At 46.3% G+C, this 20,053-nt stretch overlaps 1 protein-coding gene across 1 annotated transcript in view; it reads right to left on the bottom strand.

The window, feature by feature from the left end:
* Nucleotides 1-8,421: 8,421 nt before the first annotated feature.
* LOC120053637 (intestinal-type alkaline phosphatase-like) overlaps nt 8,422-20,053 on the bottom strand; it is a 48,150-nt gene continuing 36,518 nt past the window's right edge. Inside the window, exon 11 of the mRNA XM_039000790.1 lies at nt 8,422-8,693. Within this exon, the coding sequence (XP_038856718.1) occupies nt 8,422-8,693 (272 nt within the window). The remainder of the gene's footprint in view (nt 8,694-20,053) is intronic.

Here is a 20,053-nt window from a genome sequence, read left to right as displayed (position 1 = left end):
TCTCACACACACACACACACGCAGAGTTGCAAAGAAAAAGCCATATATCAGACTGGCCAATAAAAAGAAAAGACTAAGATGGGCGAAAGAACACAGACTCTGGACAGAGGAACTCTGTCTAGAAGGCCAGCATCCCAGAGTGGCCTCTTGACTGTTGACGTTGAGACTGGTGTTTTAAGGCTACAATTTAATGAAGCTGCCAGTTGAGGACTTGTGAGGCATCTGTTTCTCAAACTAGACACTCTAATGTAATTGTCCTCTTGCTCAGTGCCTCCCACTCCTCTTTCTATTCTGGTTAGAGCCAGTTTGCGCTGTTCTGTGAAGGGAGTAGTACACAGCGTTGTACGAGATCTTCAGTTTTTTGGCAATTATTCGCATGGAATAGCCTTCATTTCTCAGAACAAGAATAGACTGATGAGTTTCAGAAGAAAGTTATTTGTTTCTGGCCATTTGGTCCTGTAATCGAACCCACAAATGCTGATGCTCCAGATACTCAAGTAGTCTAAAGAAGGCCAGTTTTATTGCTTCTTTAATTAACAACAGTTTTCAGCTGTGTTAACATAATTGCAAACAGGTTTTCTAATGATCAATTTGCCTTTTAAAATGATACACTTGGATTAGCTAACACAATGCGCCATTGGAACGCAGGAGTAATGGTTGCTGATAATGGGCCTCTGTACGCCTTTGTAGACATTCCATAAAAAATCTGCCGTTTACAGCTATAATAGCCATTTACAACATTAACAATGTCTACACTGTATCTCTGACCAATTTTATGTTATTTTAATTGACAAAAAAGTTGCTTTCTTTAAAAAACAAGGACATTTCTAAGTGACACAAAACTTTTGAACGGAAGTATGTATATATATATATATCCACTACATAACCCTCTATATATTCTCTACACCACCCTATATATATCCACTACGTAACCCTATCTATATCCAGGGGAGTGTGCTACGCCAGTGTGCTTAGCTGCCAATTTACAAATAAAAATGATCTTACTCTTAATTTTTTTAATTTAACTAGGCAAGTCACAAATTCTTATTTACAATAACAGCCTACCTGGGAACAGTTCTTACCCTGAACAACTACCTTGTTCAGGAGCAGAACAACAGATTTTTTACCTTGTCAACTCGGGGATTCAATCCAGCAACCTTTTCGTTACTGGTCCAACATTCTAACCACTAGGCTACCTGCCGTCCCGAAAGTGTAAGTTAATCATCTGATCATATAACCTATCCTGTCCTGTGTCCACTTCATCAGCAAACTGTTGTCTACAGCACATCGGTGAAAACCAGATTGGGCAAGTCTGTCATTACATCGCAACAGTTTGTGTGGCAAAACTATTCATAGAGTGTAAAATGGAACGGAAACACATTAAACTCACTCAGGTACATGAAAACTTAAGGAAAAGAGGTTAATGAAACACAGAAGGAAATAAGTTGTGGAAATTGGCCAAATATATCAGCCATGGCTGAGTGAAACAAAATGGCTGCAATGTGAGAATATTTTATTAAAGTTAATTTCAGGCAGTATTTTTTAAGGTTTCGTATATATTGTACGTACCTTGGTACAGTAGTATAACTGACCCTTCCATTGTATGGTGAGTTGGATTCAAGGAGGAAGGAGAGCAAATCAACAAATTGAGTTTTTATTTTTGGAGATATTCAAAAGAAATTTCTACAAATGTATAAAAATACAAGGTCTTCATACAAAAAACATTCATTTTCAAAATCAACAACAAAAACAAGATTATAATGCTAATATGAGGTACAATCTGAGGAAGACAATTGATCTGGTAACAAAAAGGTCAAAATACACCATTTAAACTTTTGCTAAATGGCAGTTAACTTCCTGCTTACTTCTAAACTGTGTCCATAACACAGTTCAGTGGGAGCATTTCATCCTAAATGTTCTCAGAACAACAACAGAACAACCTTTGACTTCCTTTGACCATTGGCCAAGCCAAGGGATCTAAGCAATAACAGGGTAAAGACTGATGAAATTAGAATGAGCTGTATTTTCCATTCCCCAGACACATAATAAGAAGCATATTGAACATGTTTTTTAGTACGGACTAGGCTTAACTTCATAAGGCTCCTTTTTTCTCCACTTCCTGTCTGAATGACGTGCCCAAAGTAAACTGCCTGTTAGTCAGGCCCTGAAGCCAGGATATGCATATAATTGGTACCATTGGAAAAAAACACTTTGAAGTTTGTAGAAATGTTAAAATAATGTAGGCGAGTATAACACAAAAGATATGATAGGAGAAAATCCAAAGAAAAACCAACTGGAAATTTAGTTTTTTTGAGAGACCATGCTCTTCCAATGGCCAGTATAAGGGCATACTCAATTCAAGCTCCCAAGATGCAACTCTTATGGCTTCCACTTGGTGTCAGTAGTCTATGTTCAAGGTTTCAGGCTTGTAACTTGAAAAACTAGTAAGAAATAACAGATTTAGTACAGGGACACGGTCTTGGAAATCCATGTTTGCGGGCAACCAAGAAGACAAGACACACCTGTTTCCTATTAACATACTTCTTTCCGTAAGAAATATTATAGTTTGATTACATTTTAGGGTATCTGAGGAATAAATAGAAACATATTTTGACTTGTTGAAACAAAGTTTAGGGGTAGATTTTCGGATTCCTTTCTTTGCAAGTTGAACGAGTGGATTACTAAAATCAATGGCGCCAACCAAACAGACTTTTTGGGATATAAAAAAGGATTTTATCTAATAAAATGACACTACATGTTAAAGCTGGTACCCGGGGACGTTGTTAGCCCCCCCCTAAATAAATCAATATATCAGTCAATATATTTTCTCTGTCATTTCTTCTTTTTTTTCATCAACCGTTCCATCGCATCTTAAACTGCTTACCAGACGGCACTAGGACCTGGGGGAGGCTGCTGCTGCAGAGACTGCTGCACACTCTAGTGACAGTTAGGTCTACTTGTATCTAACATTTTGGTCAACTTTAGCTACTACTGTGGCTTGAGACTGCTAGCTAACAGTAAACTGACAGGAAAAGGCTCTGACAGGACGGATTCATGCAGATAGGCTACGATGTGAATTTGTGGGAAGTTGGAACAGAGAGAGAGAGAGAGAGAGAGAGTATTCACTACTATAGACTTTGGTCATAATCAAAGCTTTGTTAACGAATATGTGTTTATGTGAGGCTGCCTGTAAGTTACAGTGTAACAGACGTTGCGAGCTAGCTAACGGTAACGGTGTCTTTTAAACTCGACATAAGTTATGTGGCAATGATATCTAGTTAACGTTGTATTTCATGTAGTTTTGCTACCTGTGCCAGGCTATAAATGAGACAGATGATATCTAGTTAACGTTGTATTTAATGTAGTCTTGCTATCTGTGCCAGGCTATAAATGAGACAGATGACGTAACATCTTGCACATATCTTTTCATACTCAATTGCTTTCATTCAGTAGGCCATTGTAAAACAATTATCAGTAGGTCATGTGTAGAAAAGGTGACAGTGTTGATCACAATGTCATTGTATTATCCTCAGTTTTTCTATTGTAGGCTAGCTAACAAAATTCTTCAAGAGAGGCAGTGCCAGCAGCTCTGCTGAAGGCCAATCCGGTGAGAAATGAAGATTTTACCAGTTCAAACAAACAAATTAAAACTTAAACTGATTAATCACCTATTAAGCCTTGAGTTATTGTCTATATGAGTTTAATAACAATACATGTCAAAACACAGCAGACAAGAATGAGGGGAAGAAGCTGGAGGCTGACAGGGCTGAGGGAGCATGTCTGATGAAGGTTAGTGATGAAAAAAGCAAGTAGATGTTTAAGCTTTCAGTTAAATTTGTACAGCATATGTCTTACTTTTGTTAGGCATAAATAAATGATGTTCATGAACTCTTAAATGGTCATGCAGAAAGAGAGGCTTCTATGCAAGGCAGAGATAAACATGCGAGCTGTATAAGTGAGAGAGAGCAAGTATTCCCGGAGAAAGAGGGACGAGAAACAGATCCAGAGAGAGCAAGTATTCCCGGAGAAAGAGGGACAAGAAACAGATCCAGAGAGAGAAAGTAATCAAGCCGCTGCAGCAACTCCTTCCAGAAATGAGAGCGATTTAGTTGACAAAGACACTGGGCTCAGACAAGTGAAGCTGAATAGCTTTGGTTTTGGTACACAGAAAAGGGCATTTAAGCAATGCTGGTTTGAGAAATACAATTGGGTAGAGTACTCTGTCCACAAAAACGCAGCTTTCTGCTTTCCATGTTGAGTTTTTGGCAAAAACATTCAATTTGATTCTTTTTTTCAGTAATGGCTGCAAAAATGTGAAAAAAAAGCTTTGTTTATCTTCGGTAAACATGAAATGGCACAAACACACAGAGACAGTGTTGTGGCATGGCAAAGCTACCAGGCAACTAGCACTCATGGGAACATTGCTCAGATTTTAACATCTGCCCATGCTAGTGATATTGCAGAGAGAAGGGAGTATCTGAGGAGAATTGTTGCGGTCACATCAATGTTAGGAAGACAGGGACTCTCTTTCCGTGCCAATGATGAATCTAGTGAAAGCACAAATAGAGGGAACTTTCTTGAATGTATGGAGCTTTTGAAGGAGTTTGAACCTTTCCTGCAAAGGTACAATACTCCATCAAATGCGACGTATGTCTCTCCAGAATCTCAGAATGACATGATCGAATGCTGTGCTCAAGAGATTATGGACACCATGGTCTCTGAGATGTCAGAATCTGGAATGTATGCCATTATGGCAGATGAGGCCAGGGATGGGCAGTCTGAACAGTTGGCTCTGTGTGTTAGGTATGTGACAGAGGGGACAGTTAAGGAGCGTTTATTAGCACAAGCAGAAATCAAGTCATTTGATGACCAATCGATAGCAAATGAGTTGCAACAGCAGCTCCAAATGAGATGGGTAGCAGGCCTGAAGTGGGTTGCACAGACCTATGATGGTGCAGCTGTCATGAGAGGATCCAAAGGAGGTGTGCAGCACATTTCAGAGTGCTGCATCCGGAGGCAATTTATGTACATTGCTATGCTCATGAGCTTAACTTGGTGTTGTGTCATACTTGCAGGGCTATTTCGGAGGCTGCTGAGTTTTCCAGTTTCTTGGAGAATGTGTATTCGTTTTTCAGTACATCCCTAGTTAACCACCACAAGTTCAAAGAAGCTCAGTCTAAACTTGGAATAGCATCAGCTGAACTTGTACAGCTCTCAAACACTCGCTGGGCATGCCAGCTGCGGTCCATAAATGCAGTCCTGGACACTTTAACTGCTATTTTCGATTGTCTATCTGCCATTGGATCCCCCATGGCTATTGGTCTGAGAGCAAAGCTTCATCAGTTCTCCACCGTGTATTTACTACTGATGTTTCAGTCCCTTCTTTCTGTAACTGAGGGACTTCATAAGTTCCTCCAGAAAGAGACTGTAGACCTGGCAGAAGCTTATTTCGGCAAACAAGCCGTATGTGACACACTGATAGGCAAACACACAGATGCATTTGCCGCAGAACTTTATGACAGAACCAAAGCACTCTGTGAAATTCACAATATTCCAGAGGGAAATGCAGCAAGAAAGCGCAAACAAAGGAAAATGGAAGATTTTGTGGTGGAGACCTCCTTGGGTTTAGGCACAGAATTGTCATGTTCCCAAACAATGAAAACAGAGATGTTGCTCCCCTGCTTGGACAGGATGGTTTGTGATCTTGGCCTGCGATTCTTGACTGTAGATGCAGGTCTGCTCAAAGGCATACAGGCATGCAGCCCCAACTCAAAAAACTTCCTAGATACATCATGCTGAACTGAGTTTGCCAAGCACTAAGGATGTTAAAACAGAAGAGATGTTGGTGGCCAGACACTTTCTTGCCCGGAAAAGAGGCTGGATGTCCTCTCAAAGATATACTTGCTGTGCATAACCTCCTGGATGATGATATGTTTCCTTCTCGGAAGGAAATCATTCAGGTTGCCCTCACAATTCCTGTGAGCAGCTGCTCCTGTGAAAGGTCCTTTAGTGCACTGCGCCGGCTGCACTCCTGGTTGCGTAAGACAATAGGTCAGAAAAGGCTTGCAAGTCTTGCAGCCATGTCCATTGAGGGTGAAGTGCTTAGGCCACTAAGCCACAATAGTGTTATTGACCGCTTTGCCACCTTTAAAAATAGGAAGTACACTTTGATGCGTCCACCCACAAAATAAGCATCAAAAGAGAGAAGCAGGAGGAGAAGTTCTGTAACATAGGTTATAATATTTGTTTTGGATCTTACTTTATCAGATTTTATTCCTAATTATTTTTCCGTTTTTAAAATCGTATTCAGCTCATTAGTTGAATTTAGTTTTGCCCCACCATTGTGGATGATACTGTTTAAGAGGTTCCATGTGTCTGAATTATTGGGTTAATTTTGAGCAACAAATTTAAATAAAGATTTTTTTCTAATGGTATAATATGACCTGCATGTCTTCACATTTCTCTCTCTCTCTCTCTCTCTCAAAATAACATCCAAAAAGTATTTTGGCTAGATAGTGCAGCCATTTTTGTGCCTTTTGTTGGTGTTGGATGGATGGGGACAGAGTGGACTTTAATTTCTTTATTTGGATAGAATGTAAGTAAGTCATATCAGATCAGTGTCTAACACAAACTATGAGACAGGTAAACTTTTAGCCAAACTTGACCAAAAATAACCTTATTTTGATCAATTTTACACCCGTTGTCACTCTAAAAATACATGATGATTTTGGGGGCTTTAAAACAAATCCTGGGGGAGTGTGCCCAGACCCCCCTAAAAGAGGCTTAGCCCCCCTATCCATGAATCTCTAGTGACGTCCCTACTGGCAGCCTTTGGATGACAAATCAGAGGAAGATTTTCAAAAAGTAAGTGAATATTTAATCGCTATTTGTGAATTTATGAAACCTGTGCCGGTGGAAAAATATTTTGATGTGGGGCGCCGTCCTCAAACAATCGCATGGCATGCTTTCTCTGTAATAGCTACTGTAAATCGGACAGTGCAGTTAGATTAACAAGAATGTAAGCTTTCAACCGATATAAGACACTTGTATGTACCTAAATGTTAAATATCCATAATTTGTATGATTATTTATTTGAATTGCGCGCCCTCCAGTTTCACCGGAAGTTGTCCCTCTAGCGGGACGCCTAGGCTTGACCTGTGTCTGGGATACCTGACCATACTGCTTAAAGGGGAATGGAAACACTTTAGGAAATACATCTAAGCAAAGAGATGTATTTAATCCACTAATACTAAACATGTGCATTTAACATAAAAACATCTCTATATTTAGTATTTAGGTTTATTTGAGCTATGGTCAGCTCCATTTTAAATTGCCATAGTAACGATTTAGATACCTGACCATACTACTTAAGCCACTACATCTTCTTTAGTTACCAGTCATCTCATTGGCTTAGTCCAGCTATTAGTGATTGCAAATAAAATATACAGACCCCATCTCTTCGGAGTTTATAGTAAGCCCTACTTCTACTAGGAAATACATCTTGGTGACATTCCAGGTCTCCTTTTTTCCAGTTTCACTGCAAACCACATTAATAGTGTACACACTAAAAAATGAGGGTTCCTCAAGGGGTTCTTTTGGGATTTGTGATGGTTCTAAGTGGAACCATAATGACTCCAATAACCAAATGGTTCTTTACAGTTCAGAAAATGATTCTTTGCTCTTTTAGTGGCTCATGTGAATATTTTGGACCGTGGTTTTAGTCACAGCTCTTTTCGTGCAACCGTGAGTAAGAGTGTAATTCCAGTTTATCTAATGTGTCGTGTTATTCCATGACATATTATATATGACTGTGGCCAGTGACGGTGTCTTGTGAAAGACTCGCGTATGACCTTGTGTCAATTGAGAACGGTTGACTAAATCAATCAGTACTTCTCAATTCTCTCCACAGTTGTTCCAGAGGTAGCTCGCTTGATTCTACTTGTCAATTAACACAATAATAACACAGATGGAATTTTAACAATATAATATGGCTGACCAGATTAAAAGACCCTTTATGGTTCTTCAAAAGGATCTACAAAGAACCTTTCAGATTGTGAAAGGTTATTTATAGAACCATTCTCCATAAAGGTTCTATAAAGAACCATAAAAAAGGGTTCTTTATAGTCCCAAACAGGGTTGTAAGCATAGCGGAACCCTGTTTTGGTGCTATATTGAATCTTTCTTAACGGTTCTTTATAGAACCTTAACAAAATGATCTTTATAGCACCTTACATGTTCCATTTAGAACCTTATGAGGATGGTTAAAAATTGCTGCAGTGCAATATGACATAGCAATCTAGACACTTCTCCAAAATAGACAACCTAGAACTATCCCGTTTCCACCATCTCTGACACAACTTTCGTGGACCGGTAACTGTCCTAATATGTACACTGTACCCATGATTGTCGGATTGTGTGTCGTCATCTGAACAGGAGCCAGAGGAGGCTGGCCAGACAGAGAAGCAGCCCGGAGAGGGTGTGTGTGTGTCCAGTTGAGGCGGGCGGATGTGGTGGGCAGTCCATGTAGGGTTGGATGCAGGCTGCGTAGGCCATGGCGTGGGCGATATAGTTCTGCTCTTTGACCCCGTGAAAGAGGTGGGCCATGGGGCCTTTGGCGTAGATGGCCACGTCCTCCCCGCCGTGGGTCTCAGAGTCCAGAGGGACTGCAGCCTGCTGCATGTACTCTTCATCGTCTGAGAACCAGAGAGGTAGTGGTTAAAGCCCAATTTGTCTACATGTTTATAAACACATAAAAGGCGCGCTCACACTGCACCTTAGCCCTGGGCTAAGAGCCTCCTGAGAGCCTGAGCTAAGGGAGATTTTAGCCCGGGGCTAAGCGAGTGTTCACACTTGAACATTGTAAGTGGGCTAGCACCAACGTTAGCCCAGGGCTAGCTGGCCCTGCTCCCGAGCAGGGTTAGCACCAACTTTTTGAAGTTAGCCCCAGAAACACAGTGCCAAAATAGCCCGTGTGAAACGGGGACAATAACCACGCCTAGACTGCTGACTGTCCAATCACAAAAGCTGCACTGACACCTAATTTACATATGCTGGTGATGCCTTTAATGTGTTCTGCATTTTATTTTTTATAAGTAAGTACATACTATTTCATCCTTCTAGGACAAAAAACAAAATACTTTCATCAATGCAAAAACATAATTTGCTATGCCTAACAAAAAATGGTTGCTATGCAGGCTGGCTAACATCTTCTCATGTAGCCAACTAAAGCTACACACTCTACAGCTGGAAGGGCAGGAAACACTCCATTTTCCTCTGTTTTCATAGCTTTTCTATTGACATTTAATTGGATATATCCATGATAATAATATTGTTGCATGATTTCGCATGGATCAGAAAAGTTGATGTCTCGTTCCTTCACAGCATTCTCTGTGAATTTCATGGCAGAGATAGAATGTTGGTCATTTGGCAGAGATAGAATGTTGGTCATTTGGCAGGGATAGAATGTTGGTCCCCTGGCAGAGATAGAATGTTGGTCCCCTGGCAGAGATAGAATGTTGGTCCCCTGGCAGGGATAGAATGTTGGTCATGTGGCAGAGATAGAATGTTGGTCCCCTGGCAGAGATAGAATGTTGGTCCCCTGGCCGAGATAGAATGTTGGTCCCCTGGCAGAGATATAATGTTGGTCCCCTGGCAGAGAAAGAAGGTTGATCCCCTGGCAGAGATAGAATGTTGGTCCCCTGGCAGAGATAGAATGTTGGTCCCCTGGCCGAGATAGAATGTTGGTCCCCTGGCAGAGATATAATGTTGGTCCCCTGGCAGAGAAAGAAGGTTGATCCCCTGGCAGAGATAGAATGTTGGTCCCCTGGCAGAGGTATAATGTTGGTCCCCTGGCAGAGATATAATGTTGGTCCCCTGGCAGAGATATAATGTTGGTCCCCTGGCAGAGCAAGAATGTTGGTCCCCTGGCAGAGATAGAATGTTGGTCCCCTGGCAGAGATAGAATGTTGGTCCCCTGGCAGAGATAGAATGTTGGTCCCCTGGCAGGGATAGAATGTTGGTCATGTGGCAGAGATAGAATGTTGGTCCCCTGGCAGAGATAGAATGTTGGTCCCCTGGCCGAGATAGAATGTTGGTCCCCTGGCAGAGATATAATGTTGGTCCCCTGGCAGAGAAAGAAGGTTGATCCCCTGGCAGAGATAGAATGTTGGTCCCCTGGCAGAGATAGAATGTTGGTCCCCTGGCCGAGATAGAATGTTGGTCCCCTGGCAGAGATATAATGTTGGTCCCCTGGCAGAGAAAGAAGGTTGATCCCCTGGCAGAGATAGAATGTTGGTCCCCTGGCAGAGATAGAATGTTGGTCCCCTGGCCGAGATAGAATGTTGGTCCCCTGGCAGAGATATAATGTTGGTCCCCTGGCAGAGAAAGAAGGTTGATCCCCTGGCAGAGATAGAATGTTGGTCCCCTGGCAGAGGTATAATGTTGGTCCCCTGGCAGAGATAGAATGTTGGTCCCCTGGCAGAGATAGAATGTTGGTCCCCTGGCAGAGATATAATGTTGGTCCCCTGGCAGGAATAGAATGTTGGTCCCCTGGCAGAGAAAGAATGTTGGTTATGTGGCAGAGATAGAAGGTTGGTCCCCTAGCAGAGATAGAATGTTGGTTATGTGGCAGAGATAGAATGTTGGTCCCCTGGCAGAGATAGAATGTTGGTTATGTGGCAGAGATAGAATGTTGGTCCCCTGGCAGAGATAGAATGTTGGTTATGTGGCAGAGATAGAATGTTGGTCCCCTGGCAGGAATAGAATGTTGGTCCCCTGGCAGAGATAGAATGTTGGTCATGTGGCAGGGATAGAATGTTGGTTATGTGGCAGAGATAGAAGGTTGGTCCCCTGGCAGAGAAAGAAGGTTGATCCCCTGGCAGAGATAGAATGTTGGTCCCCTGGCAGAGATATAATGTTGGTCCCCTGGCAGAGATAGAATGTTGGTCCCCTGGCAGAGATAGAATGTTGGTCATGTGGCAGGGATAGAATGTTGGTCCCCTGGCAGAGATAGAATGTTGGTCCCCTGGCAGAGATAGAATGTTGGTCCCCTGGCAGAGATAGAATGTTGGTCCCCTGGCAGGGATAGAATGTTGGTCCCCTGGCAGAGATAGAATGTTGGTCACCTGGCAGAGATAGAATGTTGGTCCCCTGGCAGAGATAGAAGGTTGGTCCCCTGGCAGGGATAGAATGTTGGTCCCCTGGCAGAGATAGAATGTTGGTCCCCTGGCAGAGATAGAAGGTTGGTCCCCTGGCAGGGATAGAATGTTGGTCCCCTGGCAGAGATATAATGTTGGTCCCCTGGCAGAGATATAATGTTGGTCCCCTGGCAGAGCAAGAATGTTGGTCCCCTGGCAGAGATAGAATGTTGGTCCCCTGGCAGAGATAGAATGTTGGTCCCCTGGCAGAGATAGAATGTTGGTCCCCTGGCAGGGATAGAATGTTGGTCATGTGGCAGAGATAGAATGTTGGTCCCCTGGCAGAGATAGAATGTTGGTCCCCTGGCCGAGATAGAATGTTGGTCCCCTGGCAGAGATATAATGTTGGTCCCCTGGCAGAGAAAGAAGGTTGATCCCCTGGCAGAGATAGAATGTTGGTCCCCTGGCAGAGATAGAATGTTGGTCCCCTGGCCGAGATAGAATGTTGGTCCCCTGGCAGAGATATAATGTTGGTCCCCTGGCAGAGAAAGAAGGTTGATCCCCTGGCAGAGATAGAATGTTGGTCCCCTGGCAGAGATAGAATGTTGGTCCCCTGGCCGAGATAGAATGTTGGTCCCCTGGCAGAGATATAATGTTGGTCCCCTGGCAGAGAAAGAAGGTTGATCCCCTGGCAGAGATAGAATGTTGGTCCCCTGGCAGAGGTATAATGTTGGTCCCCTGGCAGAGATATAATGTTGGTCCCCTGGCAGAGATAGAATGTTGGTCCCCTGGCAGAGATATAATGTTGGTCCCCTGGCAGGAATAGAATGTTGGTCCCCTGGCAGAGAAAGAATGTTGGTTATGTGGCAGAGATAGAAGGTTGGTCCCCTAGCAGAGATAGAATGTTGGTTATGTGGCAGAGATAGAATGTTGGTCCCCTGGCAGAGATAGAATGTTGGTTATGTGGCAGAGATAGAATGTTGGTCCCCTGGCAGAGATAGAATGTTGGTTATGTGGCAGAGATAGAATGTTGGTCCCCTGGCAGGAATAGAATGTTGGTCCCCTGGCAGAGATAGAATGTTGGTCATGTGGCAGGGATAGAATGTTGGTTATGTGGCAGAGATAGAAGGTTGGTCCCCTGGCAGAGAAAGAAGGTTGATCCCCTGGCAGAGATAGAATGTTGGTCCCCTGGCAGAGATATAATGTTGGTCCCCTGGCAGAGATAGAATGTTGGTCCCCTGGCAGAGATAGAATGTTGGTCATGTGGCAGGGATAGAATGTTGGTCCCCTGGCAGAGATAGAATGTTGGTCCCCTGGCAGAGATAGAATGTTGGTCCCCTGGCAGAGATAGAATGTTGGTCCCCTGGCAGGGATAGAATGTTGGTCCCCTGGCAGAGATAGAATGTTGGTCACCTGGCAGAGATAGAATGTTGGTCCCCTGGCAGAGATAGAAGGTTGGTCCCCTGGCAGGGATAGAATGTTGGTCCCCTGGCAGAGATAGAATGTTGGTCCCCTGGCAGAGATAGAAGGTTGGTCCCCTGGCAGGGATAGAATGTTGGTCCCCTGGCAGAGATATAATGTTGGTCCCCTGGCAGAGATATAATGTTGGTCCCCTGGCAGAGCAAGAATGTTGGTCCCCTGGCAGAGATAGAATGTTGGTCCCCTGGCAGAGATAGAATGTTGGTCCCCTGGCAGGGATAGAATGTTGGTCATGTGGCAGAGATAGAATGTTGGTCCCCTGGCAGGGATAGAATGTTGGTCCCCTGGCAGAGATATAATGTTGGTCCTCTGGCAGGGATAGAATGTTGGTCCCCTGGCAGAGATATAATGTTGGTCCCCTGGCAGAGGTAGAATGTTGGTCCCCTGGCAGAGATAGAATGTTGGTCCCATGGCAAAGATAGAATGTTGGTCCCCTGGCAGAGATAGAATGTTGGTCCCCTGGCAGAGATAGAATGTTGGTCCCCTGGCAGAGATAGAATGTTGGTCCCCTGGCAGAGATAGAATGTTGGTCATGTGGCAGAGATAGAATGTTGGTCCCCTGGCAGAAATAGAATGTTTATCCCCTGGCAGGGATAGAATGTTGGTCCCCTGGCAGGGATAGAATGTTGGTCCCCTGGCAGGGATAGAATGTTGGTCCCCTGGCAGGGATAGAATGTTGGTCCCCTAGCAGGGATAGAATGTTGGTCCCCTGGCAGGGATAGAATGTTGGTCCCCTGGCAGGGATAGAATGTTGGTCCCCTAGCAGGGATAGAATGTTGGTCCCCTGGCAGGGATAGAATGTTGGTCCCCTGGCAGGGATAGAATGTTGGTCCCCTGGCAGAGATAGAAGGTTGGTCCCCTGGCAGGGATAGAATGTTGGTCCCCTGGCAGGGATAGAAGGTTGGTCCCCTGGCAGAGATAGAATGTTGGTCCCCTGGCAGGGATAGAATGTTGGTCCCCTGGCAGAGATAGAAGGTTGGTCCCCTGGCAGAGATAGAATGTTGGTCCCCTGGCAGAGATAGAATGTTGGTCCCGTGGCAGAGATAGAAGGTTGGTCCCCTGGCAGGGATAGAATGTTGGTCCCTTGGCAGAGATAGAATGTTGGTCATGTGGCAGAGATAGAAGGTTGGTCCCCTGGCAGAGATAGAATGTTGGTCATGTGGCAGAGATAGAAGGTTGGTCCCCTGGCAGAGATAGAATGTTGGTCCCCTGGCAGAGATAGAATGTTGGTCCCCTGGCAGGGATAGAATGTTGGTCATGTGGCAGAGATAGAATGTTGGTCCCCTGGCAGAGATAGAATGTTGGTCCCCTGGCAGAGATAGAATGTTGGTCCCCTGGCAGAGATAGAATGTTGGTCCCCTGGCAGAGATAGAATGTTGGTCCCCTGGCAGGGATAGAATGTTGGTCCCCTGGCAGGGATAGAATGTTGGTCCCCTGGCAGAGATAGAATGTTGGTCCCCTGGCAGGGATAGAATGTTGGTCCCCTGGCAGGGATAGAATGTTGGTCCCCTGGCAGAGATAGAATGTTGGTCCCCTGGCAGGGATAGAATGTTGGTCCCCTGGCAGGGATAGAATGTTGGTCCCCTGGCAGAGATAGAATGTTGGTCCCCTGGCAGAGATAGAATGTTGGTCCCCTGGCAGGGATAGAATGTTGGTCCCCTGGCAGAGATAGAATGTTGGTCCCCTGGCAGAGATAGAATGTTGGTCCCCTGGCAGAGATAGAATGTTGGTCCCCTGGCAGGGATAGAATGTTGGTCCCCTGGCAGAGATAGAATGTTGGTCACCTGGCAGAGATAGAATGTTGGTCCCCTGGCAGAGATAGAAGGTTGGTCCCCTGGCAGGGATAGAATGTTGGTCCCCTGGCAGAGATAGAATGTTGGTCCCCTGGCAGAGATAGAAGGTTGGTCCCCTGGCAGGGATAGAATGTTGGTCCCCTGGCAGAGATATAATGTTGGTCCCCTGGCAGAGATATAATGTTGGTCCCCTGGCAGAGCAAGAATGTTGGTCCCCTGGCAGAGATAGAATGTTGGTCCCCTGGCAGAGATAGAATGTTGGTCCCCTGGCAGGGATAGAATGTTGGTCATGTGGCAGAGATAGAATGTTGGTCCCCTGGCAGGGATAGAATGTTGGTCCCCTGGCAGAGATATAATGTTGGTCCTCTGGCAGGGATAGAATGTTGGTCCCCTGGCAGAGATATAATGTTGGTCCCCTGGCAGAGGTAGAATGTTGGTCCCCTGGCAGAGATAGAATGTTGGTCCCATGGCAGAGATAGAATGTTGGTCATGTGGCAGAGATAGAATGTTGGTCCCCTGGCAGAGATATAATGTTGGTCCCCTGGCAGAGATAGAATGTTGGTCCCCTGGCAGAGATAGAATGTTGGTCCCCTGGCAGAGATAGAATGTTGGTCATGTGGCAGAGATAGAATGTTGGTCCCCTGGCAGAGATAGAATGTTTATCCCCTGGCAGGGATAGAATGTTGGTCCCCTGGCAGGGATAGAATGTTGGTCCCCTGGCAGGGATAGAATGTTGGTCCCCTGGCAGGGATAGAATGTTGGTCCCCTAGCAGGGATAGAATGTTGGTCACCTGGCAGGGATAGAATGTTGGTCCCCTGGCAGGGATAGAATGTTGGTCCCCTAGCAGGGATAGAATGTTGGTCCCCTGGCAGGGATAGAATGTTGGTCCCCTGGCAGGGATAGAATGTTGGTCCCCTGGCAGAGATAGAAGGTTGGTCCCCTGGCAGGGATAGAATGTTGGTCCCCTGGCATGGATAGAAGGTTGGTCCCCTGGCAGAGATAGAATGTTGGTCCCCTGGCAGGGATAGAATGTTGGTCCCCTGGCAGAGATAGAAGGTTGGTCCCCTGGCAGAGATAGAATGTTGGTCCCCTGGCAGAGATAGAATGTTGGTCCCGTGGCAGAGATAGAAGGTTGGTCCCCTGGCAGGGATAGAATGTTGGTCCCATGGCAGAGATAGAATGTTGGTCATGTGGCAGAGATAGAAGGTTGGTCCCCTGGCAGAGATAGAATGTTGGTCATGTGTCAGAGATAGAAGGTTGGTCCCCTGGCAGAGATAGAATGTTGGTCCCCTGGCAGAGATAGAATGTTGGTCCCCTGGCAGGGATAGAATGTTGGTCATGTGGCAGAGATAGAATGTTGGTCCCCTGGCAGAGATAGAATGTTGGTCCCCTGGCAGAGATAGAATGTTGGTCCCCTGGCAGGGATAGAATGTTGGTCCCCTGGCAGAGATAGAATGTTGGTCCCCTGGCAGAGATAGAATGTTGGTCCCCTGGCAGAGATAGAATGTTGGTCCCCTGGCCGAGATAGAATGTTGGTCCCCTGGCAGAGATATAATGTTGGTCCCCTGGCAGAGAAAGAAGGTTGATCCCCTGGCAGAGATAGAATGTTGGTCCCCTGGCAGAGGTATAATGTTGGTCCCCTGGCAGAGATATAATGTTGGTCCCCTGGCAGAGATAGAATGTTGGTCCCCTGGCAGAGATATAATGTTGGTCCCCTGGCAGGAATAGAATGTTGGTCCCCTGGCAGAGAAAGAATGTTGGTTATGTGGCAGAGATAGAATGTTGGTCCCCTGGCAGAGATAGAATGTTGGTCCCCTGGCAGGGATAGAATGTTGGTCCCCTGGCAGGGATAGAATGTTGGTCCCCTGGCAGGGATAGAATGTTGGTCATGTGGCAGAGATAGAATGTTGGTCCCCTGGCAGGGATAGAATGTTGGTCCCCTGGCAGGGATAGAATGTTGGTCCCCTGGCAGGGATAGAATGTTGGTCCCCTGGCAGGGATAGAATGTTGGTCCCCTGGCAGAGATAGAATGTTGGTCCCCTGGCAGAGATATAATGTTGGTCCCCTGGCAGAGATATAATGTTGGTCCCCTGGCAGAGCAAGAATGTTGGTCCCCTGGCAGAGATAGAATGTTGGTCCCCTGGCAGAGATAGAATGTTGGTCCCCTGGCAGAGATAGAATGTTGGTCCCCTGGCAGGGATAGAATGTTGGTCACCTGGCAGAGATAGAATGTTGGTCCCCTGGCAGAGATAGAATGTTGGTCCCCTGGCCGAGATAGAATGTTGGTCCCCTGGCAGAGATATAATGTTGGTCCCCTGGCAGAGAAAGAAGGTTGATCCCCTGGCAGAGATAGAATGTTGGTCCCCTGGCAGAGATAGAATGTTGGTCCCCTGGCCGAGATAGAATGTTGGTCCCCTGGCAGAGATATAATGTTGGTCCCCTGGCAGAGAAAGAAGGTTGATCCCCTGGCAGAGATAGAATGTTGGTCCCCTGGCAGAGGTATAATGTTGGTCCCCTGGCAGAGATATAATGTTGGTCCCCTGGCAGAGATAGAATGTTGGTCCCCTGGCAGAGATATAATGTTGGTCCCCTGGCAGGAATAGAATGTTGGTCCCCTGGCAGAGAAAGAATGTTGGTTATGTGGCAGAGATAGAAGGTTGGTCCCCTAGCAGAGATAGAATGTTGGTTATGTGGCAGAGATAGAATGTTGGTCCCCTGGCAGAGATAGAATGTTGGTTATGTGGCAGAGATAGAATGTTGGTCCCCTGGCAGGAATAGAATGTTGGTCCCCTGGCAGAGATAGAATGTTGGTCATGTGGCAGGGATAGAATGTTGGTTATGTGGCAGAGATAGAAGGTTGGTCCCCTGGCAGAGAAAGAAGGTTGATCCCCTGGCAGAGATAGAATGTTGGTCCCCTGGCAGAGATATAATGTTGGTCCCCTGGCAGAGATAGAATGTTGGTCCCCTGGCAGAGATAGAATGTTGGTCATGTGGCAGGGATAGAATGTTGGTCCCCTGGCAGAGATAGAATGTTGGTCCCCTGGCAGAGATAGAATGTTGGTCCCCTGGCAGAGATAGAATGTTGGTCCCCTGGCAGGGATAGAATGTTGGTCCCCTGGCAGAGATAGAATGTTGGTCCCCTGGCAGAGATAGAAGGTTGGTCCCCTGGCAGGGATAGAATGTTGGTCCCCTGGCAGAGATAGAAGGTTGGTCCCCTGGCAGGGATAGAATGTTGGTCCCCTGGCAGAGATAGAATGTTGGTCCCCTGGCAGAGATAGAAGGTTGGTCCCCTGGCAGGGATAGAATGTTGGTCCCCTGGCAGAGATATAATGTTGGTCCCCTGGCAGAGATATAATGTTGGTCCCCTGGCAGAGCAAGAATGTTGGTCCCCTGGCAGAGATAGAATGTTGGTCCCCTGGCAGAGATAGAATGTTGGTCCCCTGGCAGGGATAGAATGTTGGTCATGTGGCAGAGATAGAATGTTGGTCCCCTGGCAGGGATAGAATGTTGGTCCCCTGGCAGAGATATAATGTTGGTCCTCTGGCAGGGATAGAATGTTGGTCCCCTGGCAGAGATATAATGTTGGTCCCCTGGCAGAGGTAGAATGTTGGTCCCCTGGCAGAGATAGAATGTTGGTCCCATGGCAGAGATAGAATGTTGGTCATGTGGCAGAGATAGAATGTTGGTCCCTGGCAGAGATAGAATGTTGGTCCCCTGGCAGAGATAGAATGTTGGTCCCCTGGCAGAGATAGAATGTTGGTCCCCTGGCAGAGATAGAATGTTGGTCATGTGGCAGAGATAGAATGTTGGTCCCCTGGCAGAGATAGAATGTTTATCCCCTGGCAGGGATAGAATGTTGGTCCCCTGGCAGGGATAGAATGTTGGTCCCCTGGCAGGGATAGAATGTTGGTCCCCTGGCAGGGATAGAATGTTGGTCCCCTAGCAGGGATAGAATGTTGGTCCCCTGGCAGGGATAGAATGTTGGTCCCCTGCAGGGATAGAATGTTGGTCCCCTAGCAGGGATAGAATGTTGGTCCCCTGGCAGGGATAGAATGTTGGTCCCCTGGCAGGGATAGAATGTTGGTCCCCTGGCAGAGATAGAAGGTTGGTCCCCTGGCAGGGATAGAATGTTGGTCCCCTGGCAGGGATAGAAGGTTTGGTCCCCTGGCAGAGATAGAAGGTTGGTCCCCTGGCAGAGATAGAATGTTGGTCCCCTGGCAGAGATAGAATGTTGGTCCCGTGCAGAGATAGAAGGTTGGTCCCTGGCAGGGATAGAAGTTGGTCCCATGGCAGAGATAGAATGTTGGTCATTGGCAGAGATAGAAGGTTGGTCCCTGGCAGAGATAGATGTTGTCATGTGGCAGAGATAGAAGTTTGTCCCCTGGCAGAGATAGAATGTTGGTCCCTCTGGCGAGATAGAATTTGGTCCCCCAGGCAGGGATAGAATGTTGGTCATGTGCATAGGATAGAATGTTTGGGTCCCCTGCAGAGATAGAATGTTTGGTTCCCCTGGCCGAGATGGACTGGTTGGTCTCCCTGGCAGAGCATACAAGGTTGGTTCCTGGCAAGATAGAATGTATTGGTCCCCTGGCAGGATGAATGTTTGGTCGCCCTGGCAGGGATAATGTTTTGTCCCCTGGCAGAGGAAGAAATGTTGGTCCCCCTGGCAGGGATAGAATGTTGTTCCCCTGGCAGGATAGAATGTTGGTCCCCTGGCGAGAGATAGAATGTTTGGTCCCCTGCAGGGATAGAATGTTGTCCCCTGCAGGGATGAATTTTGGTCCACTGGCAGAGATAGAATGTTGGTCCCCTGGCAAGGGATAGAATGTTGGTCCCTGGCAGGATAAATGTTGTCCCCTGGCAGAGGATAGAATGTTGGTCCCCTGGCAGAGGATAGAATGTTGTCCCCTGGCAGAGATAGAAGTTTGGTCCCTGGCAGGGATAGAATGTTGGTCCCCTGGCAGGATAGAATGTTGGTCCCTGCAGAGTAGAATGTTGGTCCCCTGGCGAGAAGAGGTTGGTCCCCTGGCAGGGATAGAATGTTGGTCCCCTGGCAGGATAAGAATTTTGGTCCCCTGGCAGAGATAAATGTTGGTCCCCTGCAGGGATAGAATGTTGGTCCCCTGGCAGAGATAAATGTTGGTCCCCTGGCAGTAGATAGTGTTGGTCCCCTGGCAGAGAAGAATGTTGGTCCCCTGGCAGATATAGAATGTTGGTCCCCTGGCAGAGATAGAATGTTGGTCCCCTGGCAGAGATAGAATGTTGGTCATGTGGCAGAGATAGAATGTTGGTCCCCTGGCAGGGATAGAATGTTGGTCCCCTGGCAGAGATAAATGTTGGTCCCTGGCAGGGAAGAATGTTGGTCCCGCAGAGATAAATGTTGGTCCCCTGGCAGAGTAGAATGTTGGTCCCCTGGCAGAGATAGAATGTTGGTCCCTGGCAGAGATAGAATGTTGGTCAGTGGCAGAGATAGAATGTTGGTCCCCTGGCAGAGATAAATGTTGGTCCCCTGGCAGAGATAGAATGTTGGTCCCTGGCAGAGATAGATTGTTGGTCCCCTGGCAGAGTGAATGTTGGTCATGTGGCAGAGATAATGTTGGTCCCCTGGCCGGAGAGATGTTTATCCAAAACGGATCTAGTAGGTG

This window comes from Salvelinus namaycush, chromosome 9 (assembly GCF_016432855.1).
Source record: "Salvelinus namaycush isolate Seneca chromosome 9, SaNama_1.0, whole genome shotgun sequence".
NCBI classification, from domain to species: Eukaryota; Metazoa; Chordata; class Actinopteri; order Salmoniformes; family Salmonidae; genus Salvelinus; species Salvelinus namaycush.
The sequence above is the reverse complement of the archived record's forward strand: the minus strand, read 5'-3'. Positions and strand labels throughout refer to the sequence as shown.